The sequence below is a fragment of the Nerophis ophidion genome, linkage group LG03 (genome assembly GCF_033978795.1).
Source record: "Nerophis ophidion isolate RoL-2023_Sa linkage group LG03, RoL_Noph_v1.0, whole genome shotgun sequence".
NCBI classification, from domain to species: Eukaryota; Metazoa; Chordata; class Actinopteri; order Syngnathiformes; family Syngnathidae; genus Nerophis; species Nerophis ophidion.
The window spans coordinates 61,493,783-61,505,898 of record NC_084613.1 but is presented as its reverse complement, the minus strand read 5'-3'; the positions used below and the strand labels follow the sequence as shown (position 1 = coordinate 61,505,898).

Sequence of the window (12,116 nt, the reverse complement as noted above, 5' to 3'; positions counted from 1 at the left end):
CCTTACTGCAACCCACCCCTGCTCGCAGTACAATTGCATGTTGCCTACTTGTACAGTACCTCCTTCCTGGACTGCTTCAGCTCCACAGAAGGAAGCATCAGTTCACAGAATTTGAAAAAAAAAAAAAGAACGAATAAGACTTAGTTTAACTCTAACTTTCCAAATTTTGCTGTAGTTCCTTCGAAAACCACTAGAATGCAGCATATGTATTTTTGTGTAAGTACATGGTGGTGTGGGCACTTTTTTTTAATCAAGTGTGTCCAAAATTTTGACTAGCCCTATATTTAAAATGTAGACTTACCATTTTCCTTGTGCAGTGCTGACAGTTAATTTGAATCGTTTGTAGAATCCTATTTTTATTTATTCAAATTTTAAGGTAACTGCTGCATAGGAGTTTCAAATTTTTATCGGTAAAGATCATATGCTGTGTAAATGGACAGCAGAATTCAATGTTGAGTGCACATTTTCCCTGCTTTTACATGTTGTGTTAGATTTTCCAAAAAAGGTATTCTCTTGGCATTTATTCATTTCTTTGGTTTGTCTTGTGCATGATGCATCAGTGAGTTGCTTTTTTAAGGCCAAATGAGCATTTCAAGACAACATTCTATTTTTTGCTTCACTCTTACATGTTTTAGTATGCTTTTTTTTTGTTTGTATTGCTGGATGTTTGAGTTAGTTAATTCTGTGACATGTGATGGTTGTATGTGATTTAAAAGCAACCGTTCGAACTGTATGAATTGTTGCACTAAACCAGGGGTGTCCAAAGTGCAGACCATCGTAAAAATAAAATAAAAATATCATATAATATAGTATACAAATATATGTTTGACTTTTTTTATATAAAAACATTAAAGTGACCCACACCTTTTTTTTTTAGTATGTGGCCCTCGGTGGAAAAAGTTTGGACACCCCTGCACTAAATGTTTGCATGACTTGATACTCTAACATAGTGGTTGTCAGAAAAAAAACTTGGCTCCCTAAGTACCACAATAATGACCAACATTAAAATACAGTAGCATAGCAGGTAGTATTCATTTAAAACAAGGCAGAGGTTTTATTTACCAAGTATATTTAATATTTTTGGCCACTATAACGTTACACACAGTTTGGACGTAACGCTGTGATTAAATATAGGAATCTATAACACTGTACTTTAATCAAGGGATTCTATGGCCTGTGTACCACTAATAGTACACTTACCACAGTTTGGGAAAAACTGCTCCAACATTTAAATTAGTTATAAATAGTATTAGAATTAGTGCTGTCGTCTTACACATTCTTAAATCCGATTACTCGCACTTGAATGAACATTAATCCAAGGTTATTACTCTCTTGTGTAATTTAAATGAACTTAAAAAAGTCCAGTATCCGGACAAAAACTTAATTGTATTGTCAGAATGTCATACGGGAACATTTTTCAAAAGTTTACTTGAATGCATGTTACTTATTTGAATAAAACTTGCTAACAGTATTTAAAATCAGTCAGGGTGTATTTTAGAGTGAAATTTGCTGGCCAGCACACCAGTCGGAATCGTCTCGCTCATCTTTGCACTCACGCATGCATTGACCTGATCACTGACTGTATAACAACCCGCACCACCTTTCAGGTAACCATCCGGGGTTAAGGTAAAAGAGCATGTATGGTGAAAATAAACTACGTGATTGATCTGTGTATATACATGATTAATGCGATAACTATTTATGATTCATCACGAGTTAACTTGTTTTTTTTGACAGCCCTGATTAGTGTATTACAAAACATACAGCATGCACATTCTCCTTAATATCAGTTCTTTATATTGGCAAGGCCTATAAGACTTTTTGAGGATGGTGCTACTCCATATATTTCACATCCGTAGGTCAGGGCTTCTCAACTATTTTCTGTTACACCCCCCCAGGAAGACGAAAATATTTTGCGCCACTCCCACTCGTCACTGACTATAAATAAAATAATTAGTCTATAAAATTGTTCTAAGTATTGTTATCTGTATAACATTCAATCATTATTAACATTAAAGAAAACAACACTTCGGTCTTTGCATGTCTTCCACCATAATCACAGTGAAGCCAAACGCTATATACGTATGCTTTAGTCCAGGGGTCACCAACACGGTGCCCGCGGGCACCAGGTAGCCCGTAAGAACCAGATAAGTCGCCCGCTGGCCTGTTCTAAAGATAGCTGAAATAGCAGCACTTACCAGTGAGATGCCTCTATTTTTTTTATTTTATTTATTTACTAGCAAGCTGGTCTCGCTTTGCTCAACATTTTTAATTCTAACAGACAAAACTCAAATAGAATTTGAAAATCCAAGAAAATATTTTAAAGACTTGGTCTTCACTTGTTTAAATAAATTCATTAATTTTGTTTTACTTTGCTTCTTATAACTTTCAGAAAGACAATTTTAGAGAAAAAATACAACTTTAAAAATTATTTTAGGATTTTTAAACACATATACCTTTTTACCCTTTAAATTCCTTCCTCTTCTTTCCTTACAATTTAAATCAATGTTCAAGTAAATGTATATTTTTTATTGTGAAGAATAATAAATACATTTTAATTGAATTCTTCATTTTAGCTTCTGCTTTTCTGATGAGGAATATTTGTGAAATATTTCTTCAAACTTATGATTAAAATTTAAAAACAATATTCTGGCAAATCAAGAAAATCTTTAGAATCAAATTTAAATTTTGTTTAAAAGTCTTTTGAAATTCTTTTAAAAATGTTGTTCTGGAAAATCTAGAAGAAATAATTATTTGTCTTTGTTAGAAATATAGCTTGGTCCAATTTGCTATGTATTCTAACAAAATGCAGATTGGATTTTAACCTATTTAAAACATGTCAACAAAATTCTAAAATTAATCTTAATCAGGAAAAATCTATAAATTCCTTTTTTATTTTTTTCAAAAAGATTCGAATTAGCTAGTTTTTTGTTTTTTGTTTTCGGTTGAATTTTGAATTTTAAAGAGTTGAAGATAAACTATCTTTCAAAATTTTCTTTAAATTTTTTTCCTGTTTTCTCCTCTTTTAAACCGTCCAATTAAGTATTTTTTTCATCATTTATTCTCTACAAAAAACCTTCCGTAAAAGGAAAAAAACTGTACGACGGAATGACGGACCGAAATACCCATTTTTTTATATATATATAGATTTATTTATTAAAGGTATATTGAGCAAATTGGCTATGTCTAGCAATTTATTTAAGTGTGTATCAAACTGGTAGCCCTTCGCATTAATCAGTACCCAAGAAGTAGCTCTTGGTTTCAAAAAGGTTGGTGACCCCTGCTTTAGTCATATTGTTGTACAGCAAAAAAGAAAGCATGGCTTCGCACTGCGCACCCACTATTTGAAAAGGACTGCTGTAAGTGAACACATTTGTCCATATACTGTAGTAAATGCTCCAAATCTCAGGTTTTTTTGGACGATTGATGCTATATTCAACCGTCTAAATACCTCCTGTTATGTTCTGTCATATTATCGCCTCAGCGTTGTCGGTTCAGTGTGACTGGTTGGTACTTGTGCTTCATATGAGAGGCCAGTGCAAGGCGAGTGTATTTTTAGCTTTAGCAGATTTTCATTGCTTATATCTGCTAAAAAAAGAGGGGGTCGGCGGTGCTGTTTACAGTTTTTATCCTTTGTAATATTCGCCGGGATGTCCATGTAGATATAGCGCTGAATATTTCTGTTGTGGTCATTTGTTACAGACATGTGCATCAGGTTACTTGTGTATATCTGATAATCATATATATTAATTTACAGAATATTTTACATGTTGACACTTGGAATATTTTTCTGCTTACATTTTGTCATTTAAATTTAGATTACTTTCTGAGTGCAAAGAAAGGAAGGTGTTTAAAAGAATAAAATATCAATCGGCAAATAGGAGTTAAAAATGACACTGCATAACTTGTGCAGTGTTAAGTATTAAGGTACAGGTAGAAATTAAATTGTTTAAAAAACAATAAAAAATAAGATAACATATAAAAAATAAAAATAGGAATACAATGTTAATAATTTAAAAAGGAAGGGATTGAGATTAAATAAAGACATTGAGAATGAATAAATAAACATTCAAGTAGACATCTGTACAGAATTGCACAATTTCTGAGTAATTTTTCAATATAAATTTAGTAATATTTATTGGTCCCAATAAACTATATATAAAATGTATAGTTTAATCCTGTTAAATGTGGTCTAATCAGTGTTATTATTGCAGAGCCGTTTTTGCCAAATTTAAGGACTTCATTTGGTTTTTGTGAGTTGTCTTCTCTTTTCTATCTTGTCAAGATTGTCATTTTTTTGTATTTGTTCAGTTCTTTGTCTTTGACAACTATTTTGGCTTCTTCTTTTAGAATAAATCACTAGTTTTGAGTTGCCGTAGGGTATATGTAGATATTTAACGTGAAGAGGTAAATATTATCCTGAGCATAACAGAACATTACGCTTGGTGGTGGCTACCGTAATTACTTCTTTTTATTGGGCTTGGCAAAAATACAGTAGCCTATACAATAGTATGATTTAATGTCAAAGTGACTATCTGCAAGTCAGATGTTTCCCACTTCATTTAGGCCTTGTTTGTCTGTCCTCCTGATTAGAAAAAAAGTCATGCATAAAGAGTTCTGCCACTCCATGTAAACTAATCCGTAGTCCAGTGACTCGGAAATGAGTAATATATTGATCATAATGTAGGGCATAATACAATACTTGTATATTTTAATGGAAGCTCTGTCCTAACATAGATAGTGTATTTATCACCTAACAATACAACACATGCATCCATTTTCTATGCTGCTTATCCTGTTCAGGGTCGCAGTACAAAATAACCCATTGTAACTTAACAAACTTACACAGACCTCTGGTATGCTGCCTTTCTAAACATAACAACATGATTTTTCCCTTTGTGCATGGTGGCGTGGATTAACTCTTGAATCGCTTTTCTGGTGGTTTTGCCTGCTATTTTGTGGTGTTTTTTTTTTTTACAGTTGGTCATACACTTATTCTGGGGCTTACAGTACATACACATCAGGGCTGCTCATTCAATTCAAGCTGTAGTTTGCTTTGTATTGATTATGACATTTTTAATTGAAATGTATTGGCATAAAAATGTTTTTTCAAATCTTTCACAACACAGTATTAGTCACATTATTTGTGCCAACTTGCCAAGTAATCGAGCCTCCATTTGTATGTTTAATTTCTATGTGTGTATGTGTGCAGCCAACAAAGAAGAGATGGTCCAGAAAGTCCGTCCAGTCTCCACTGATGTCGGAAGCAGCAACCCTAATTTCTCTGATCTCATGGATGAGTTTATCCAGGAAAGACTGAGGGCGAAAGGAACAACAGTCAGTCTTTATATATCCGACACGTTTGTGTACAGTTATTATATTTAGTGTATCACATTATGCTTTTTGTTCTCTACTTAATCATCTTCCTAACCCTTACTCCCACTTAATTTTGCAGGACCGCCGTGGCAGCAGCCCAAGCAGTCTAGAAGTTCCACAGGACCTGCCAGAGCTACTGGAGGCTAGCCAAAGTCCTGGATCGCGACCCCCAGATGACCACAGGCCGATTGATGATCCGGGAGTTCCATCAGAGTGGACTTCTCCTGCCAGTGCCAGCGGCTCAGACGTCGTCAGTTCTGACAGCCAGTCTGACTCTTTCAATGCTTTTCAATACCCCACATGCAAGTTTGATAGTAAGTTACATTTTTGCATTTAGCATGTGCAAATGCTCAAAAATATAATTTGACGGTTACATACATATTGTTTTCGCAGAATTTTTTAAATTAGGCATGGGATATCCTACTCTTACTTAATAGTATTTTGGACTTTTCAACTAGTATTGTCAGCATTAACATTTTTCTGTTTTGCGAGTTTACTTGTAACACAATCTCCATGGCAACAATTGAAATGATGTCCGCTTAATTACAAGTCATAATTGTTTAAAAGATACAAATGTGTTTGTTTTTTGGAAGTTCAAATAGGCTTCCTCCCACTTCCAAAGACATGCACATGGGGATAGGTTGATTGGCAACACTAAATTGGCCCTAGTGTGTGAACGTTGTCTGTCTATCTGTGTTGGCCCTGCGATGAGGTAGCGACTTGTCCAGGGTGTACACCGCCTTCCGCCGATTGTAGCTGAGATAGGCGCCAGTGCCCTCCGCGACCCCAAAAGGGAATAAGCGGTAGTAAATGGATGGATGGATGGAAATATTATGTAGTATTCTTTTCACCAAAACAATAAAGTTAAGGTAGTCCATGTAGTTGCAAATGCAAATAATGACATTCATTTTGATGTATGTGTTAATACAGTAGTTAGAGAGTTTAATGGAGAGTCAAATTATTCAAATAATACATGTAAAAACCTTTTGGACACACACAACAAACAGTTCTCATGACATCCAGCCTTCATTCTAATGTAATAGTCAAGCATCCTTTCATTCAATGATGAATACCTATCATAAATCATTCAAATCTGAATGAAAAGCTTCCATTTTTTATCCTAAGCATAAATCACATGCTAAACATCAGGGCAAAGCTGTATACAACTTGGTCGTTGGAGGTCACTTCACCTGCAATATATTTATTCATAGCTTTGACAACAGACTTTGGCTTTTGTTATTGTCCCCTATTGAGTACTAAAATGGGTTTCCTATATGGGTACATTTTGTAATTGTTTTGAAAATAAAATCATGTTTGACACAGAAGGCAGTTGCCATAATGTATTTGCTTATTTGTTTATATGTTATTTTGATTTTAAAATACTACTGAACACGTTTTAGGTAAAGTGACCCTTTTCCTGCTTTTGGCTTTCACAATTTAAGCTATGATAATTATGCACAATTTAATATCTCCTCATATAGACTTTGCGTTCAATTCGGAACCTAGCAGAGGTGGCTCAGGAGGAGGAGGTCGTGGAAGCTCATTGGATCAAGATAGCCTTGGAGGTGCCATTGCCTGCGACGAGCATGAAGTAGCAAGTTTGACAACACTTCATATCGACTCTGAGACCAGCAGCCTTAGCCATACAGTCACCGTCACTGGTTTGTACATTATGTTGTGTCTGAAACTTTAATCTGTAATACTACATGTTAAAATTTTATATGTAGTACAGTAAAACCTCCAAGAATGCAATTCTTTCTTTAGATAGCTTCAACATTTGAAGCATATATCCCTGAACTAAGAAGAATGTTCCTCAAACTTCATAAAACATTTTTGCTGTTTCGGCAATTTTCATTAGGTGGCAGTCTAAAATTCTTATAGGTGACCTATGATGATTTTAATCCACATTTAAAACAATTCCTTGTACCCTAAATAATAAGTATTGGATATGCTTGGGTGTAAATTTCACGTGAAATTTTGCTTCTCAGTCACATTACCAACCAACTTTCTGCATATGTTTGCACACGATCTGTTTGTGGAGGCGTTCCCAGATTGCAAATGAAACCACGCCCTCCAATATTCTCCAAAAGTATTCTAATTTATCTTTTGAAACATACATTGTTAAATATATATCTCAAATTCACCGCTTTTTTCCATACACAGTCGAAAATTCAATTTGTTATCAGTGTATAGATTCACAACATTAGGTACACTTACACACACTGATACGGAGCTGCATAAAAAAAAGCTGCTTTCAGCAGAATTTATGTCCCTGCATGTCGCCTGTTAGTGTTGTTGTGTGCTTGCCAAGATTAAATAAAATCAACACTTTATCCTACCTTTTATAGAGCTCCTCCACCTAATGTCCAAAAAAGTAAGTCAACCCTGCTCTGACGTAGCCAGAATGCAAAACAATCCGCAACATTCAAAACTGTGTGCGAGCTCACACCCAAATGTATGAACTTTATGATTTGTTGCTTTTGCATTGTTTAACACAAGTATCCAACATTCTAACATTTATTAATCAGAAAAGACGAAAATCATCATAGGTCCACTTCAGCTTTTGTACAACTTTGGGTGATAACTTTTACACTTTACACAATCATTTTTCCATTCTTAATATTGCAAGTTGTTTTAATGAATATGTTCTGAATATTCTTTTGTCGTTTTACAAAAAGGTTCCGAGAGTGTGTCTCCTATGCATTCTCTTGGGGGTTCTCGTTCCCAGACACCCTCCCCTGCCACACTTACAGCAGAGCACATTGATCGTACACACTCTCACTCACACACACACTTACAGCTGGACCAGAAGCTCCACAACTCTGTGCTGCAGACCCCAGATGACTTTGGTAATAAATACAAGCAGACACTAGAAATATATTTATTGTTTTCTTCCACTTTGTAAAGGACAAGCAAGACTGACATTTGATTTATTGATTGATTGATTGATTCTAGAATCCAGTGAGTTCCCTGGTGTTGACTGTAGCGTGATGGCAGGGGGCTCCCTCACTGGATGGCACGCCGATGTTGCTACAGTAATGTGGCGGAGGATGCTGGGTATCCTGGGAGATGTGAATAGCATCAAAGACCCAGAGATCCATGCTCAGGTGTTCGATTACTTATGTGAACTCTGGCAGAACCTGGCAAAGGTGTGAAACGGAGTAATATCAAATAGTTTCTGCAATACTTTGTCTCCAATACGGTTATTTTTTTTTTCAGATCAGAGATAATTTGGGCATTTCTCATGACAACCAGTCATCCCCCCCACCACCTGTTTTAATCCCTCCTTTAAGAATCCTCACTCCTTGGCTCTTTAAGGTGAGTGTGACTAAGTACTGATCCTTTTATGTATGAATAGTTGAAATAGGCTTTCCAAAATAACTCAAAATCTGAGACCCGCACCTGCTAAAAATTGTCGTATATTGTTAAAGCCTTGACATATATTGTACATTCATTTAATAAATTGACGACATATTAGTTTTAAGAAAATGGTTATGGTATTATTTTTTTGAACACGTTTACAGTTACAATGTGGTTTACAATTTCACATTTCAACATATCTGAAAAGGTGTAGGAAGACAGATCTATTTAATCCTACACCTGAGTGGCTGTCAGAATGTCCCAACTTGTCCGAATTTATATTCAGCCATCAACCTTTCAGACAAGAGGCATGATTTATGATCTACAATAAACTTACAGGGAGCAAGGAAGCGATGAACCATCGGTAAACATATTTATTACGTCGCCACTATAAATAGTTTGTCTGCGTTAGCGCTTATAATAATAATATCACTAATACTTGGTTAATATTGAAGTCACAAAATGTAAATTGAGTGTTGTTGGCGCTTTTTAAATGGTTATTTAGCGGATTTTATGGGCGGAATAGAGAAATTACATTGCCTCCGCTGTAAGCAGACTTTTTTTTTTAATGTTCACTTAATATTTAGAATGCATTGTCATCGTGTCTTTCATAATGATTGTGAACAATAGGCAAAATTACAAAAAAAAGTGCACTTCTTCAGGTTTAAATAATTTCTTAAAGTGGACTATATTAGTACATTGTTTGACTTATTTTTTCCACACAAAGCACTGATATGTTAAAGATGTTAAAGGTTTTAAGTGTTGTACGTGCACACAAGTGGTTAGCATAATTTTTTTTGCATGTCTACTTGTGTTGTTATTTCCCCACTTTCTACACAATAAATCAGATATGGTAATACTAGCATTTTTTTTGCTATATTCACTATTGAAGTGTTTCTTGCTACCTTATGTTGTATATTTTTATATGAAAGTACACATTTATTTTATCTATTATTACACCTAGAAATCTGATTTATGTTACCCTCTCAAACTCTACTCAGTCTATTTTTTTGTGTTTGACTTTCTTTTCTCCTGTTACTGAATAGCAATATTTTAGTTTTGCCTGGATTCAAAGATAGTATGTTTTTTTACCAACCATATTTAGATATCAAGCAAGAAGCACATGTTATGTTTAATTTGCTTATGAATAAAACCCTTCCATGGGGTCTCCTTTCACACACTTTTATTAATGTGCATTTTTCTCCAGGCCACCATGTTGACTGAGCATTATAAACAGGGAAAACTTCATGCCTATAAGTTGATCTGCAGGATTATGAAGAGACGGCAAGATGTTTCCCCAAACACAGACTTTCTGACTCACTTTTACAACATCATGCACCAAGGACTCTTACACCAAGACCAAGTGCGTATGTGTGTGTGCATGTGCTTCTATGCATGTCATGCCATAAATGTATGTACTGTAGGTCCTGGATTTATATGAATATTAGCATTAAAATAACAACCAGCAGTGTGTTAGCAGGAGTGTTAATATGCTGTGGCTTTCTGTTTAAGGACATTGTAAACACCATCATCAAGCACTGCAGTCCGAGGTTCTTTAGTATTGGTCTACCTGGAGCCACTATGCTGATTCTGGACTTCATCATTGCAGCTTCTCGGGTCACCTCTTGTTCATCATTAAATGTGCGTAACACTGATCACAATCAGTTTGACAAGCTTGTTGTATATTTAGCACAAGAATGGTAAACAAAAAAAAGTTTGCATTTACATGAAACACGGGAAAAACTATTCTTAGAATTTATACTTTGCACTTTCTTAACATATATATACAAACCCCGTTTCCATATGAGTTGTGAAATTGTGTTAGACGTAAATATAAACGGAATACAATGAGTTGCGAATCATTTTCAACCCATATTCAGTTGAATATGCTATTTGATGTTCAAACTGATAAACATTTTTTTTGTGCAAATATTCATTAACTTTAGAATTTGATGCCAGCAACACGTGACAAAGAAGTTGGTAAAGGTGGCAATAGATACTGATAAAGTTGAGGAATGCTCATCAAACACTTATATGGAACATCCCACAGGTGTGCAGGCTAATTGGGAACAGGTGGGTGCCATGATTGGGTATAAAAGCAGCTTCCATGAAATGCTAAGTAATTCACAAACAAGGATGGGGTGAGGGTCACCACTCTGTAAGCAAATTGTCCAACAGTTTTTGAACAACATTTCTCAACAAGCTATTGCAAGGAATTTAGGGATTTTACCATCTATGGTCCGTAAAATCATCAAAAAGTTCAGAGAATCTGGAGAAATCACTGCACGTAAGCCATGATATTACGGACTTTTGATCCCTCAGGCGGTACTGCACCAAAAACCGACATCAGTGTGTAAAGGATATCACCACATGGGCTCAGGAACACTTCATAAAACCACTGTTCGTAACTACAGTTGGTTGCTACATCTGTAAGTGCAAGTTAAAACTCTACTATGCAAAGCCAAACCCATATTATCAACAATATCCTGAAACGCTGCCGGCTTGGCTGGGCCTGAGCTCACCTAAGATGGACTGATGCAAAGTGGAAAGGTATTCTGTGGTCTGACGAGTCCACATTTCCAATTATATTTGGAAACAGAGGACGTGGTGTCCTCCAGAACACAGGAAAATAACCATTCGGATTGTTAAAGGCGAAAAGTTCAAAAGCCAGCATCTATGATGGTATGGGGGTGTATTAGTGCCCAAGGCATGGGTAAGTTACACATCTGTGAAGGCACTATTAATGCTGAAAGGTCCATACATGTTTTGGAACAACATATATTGTCATCCAAGCAACGTTATCATGGACGCCCCTGCTTTTTTCAGCAAGACAAGTCTTACAACAGCCTGGCTTCGTAAAAAAAGAGAGTGGGTACTTTCCTGGCCCGCCTGCTGTCCAGACCTGTCTCCCATCGAAAATGTGTGGCGCATTACGAAGCGTAAAATACAACAGGGGAGACCCCAGACTGTTGAACGACTGAAGCTGTACATAAAACAAGAATGAGAAAGAATTCCACTTTCAAAGCTTCAACAATTAGTTTCCTCAGTTCCCAAACGTTTATTAAGTGTTGTTAAAAGAAAAGGTTATGTAACACAGTGGTGAACATGCCCTTTCCCAACTGCTTTGGCACGTGTTGCAGCCATGAAATTCTAAGTTTATTATTATTTGCAAAAAATAATAAAGTTTACGAGTTTGAACATCAAATATCTTGTCTTTGTAGTGCATTCAATTGAATATGGGTTGAAAATGATATGCAAATCATTGTATTCTGTTTGTATTTACATCTAACACAATTTCCCAACTCATATAGAAATGGGGTTTGTACATATTGTTTCTACCTTCTTTCCAGGCTCCAAGAGTAGAAGCACAAATCCTTCTT

At 35.6% G+C, this 12,116-nt stretch overlaps 1 protein-coding gene across 10 annotated transcripts in view; it reads left to right on the top strand.

Annotated features, from left to right (window-relative positions):
• Positions 1 to 12,116, top strand: part of ralgapa1 (Ral GTPase activating protein catalytic subunit alpha 1) — a 155,100-nt gene that overhangs the window by 58,887 nt on the left and 84,097 nt on the right. For all 10 annotated transcript variants that reach the window (XM_061895787.1, XM_061895788.1, XM_061895795.1 and 7 more), the window contains 9 exons: positions 5,213 to 5,337; positions 5,456 to 5,690; positions 6,858 to 7,037; positions 8,055 to 8,225; positions 8,332 to 8,525; positions 8,596 to 8,694; positions 9,944 to 10,099; positions 10,249 to 10,377; positions 12,087 to 12,116. The exon at positions 12,087 to 12,116 is cut by the window's right edge and continues 96 nt beyond it. In XM_061895787.1, coding sequence (XP_061751771.1) covers positions 5,213 to 5,337; positions 5,456 to 5,690; positions 6,858 to 7,037; positions 8,055 to 8,225; positions 8,332 to 8,525; positions 8,596 to 8,694; positions 9,944 to 10,099; positions 10,249 to 10,377; positions 12,087 to 12,116 — 1,319 coding nt within the window. The remainder of the gene's footprint in view (positions 1 to 5,212; positions 5,338 to 5,455; positions 5,691 to 6,857; positions 7,038 to 8,054; positions 8,226 to 8,331; positions 8,526 to 8,595; positions 8,695 to 9,943; positions 10,100 to 10,248; positions 10,378 to 12,086) is intronic.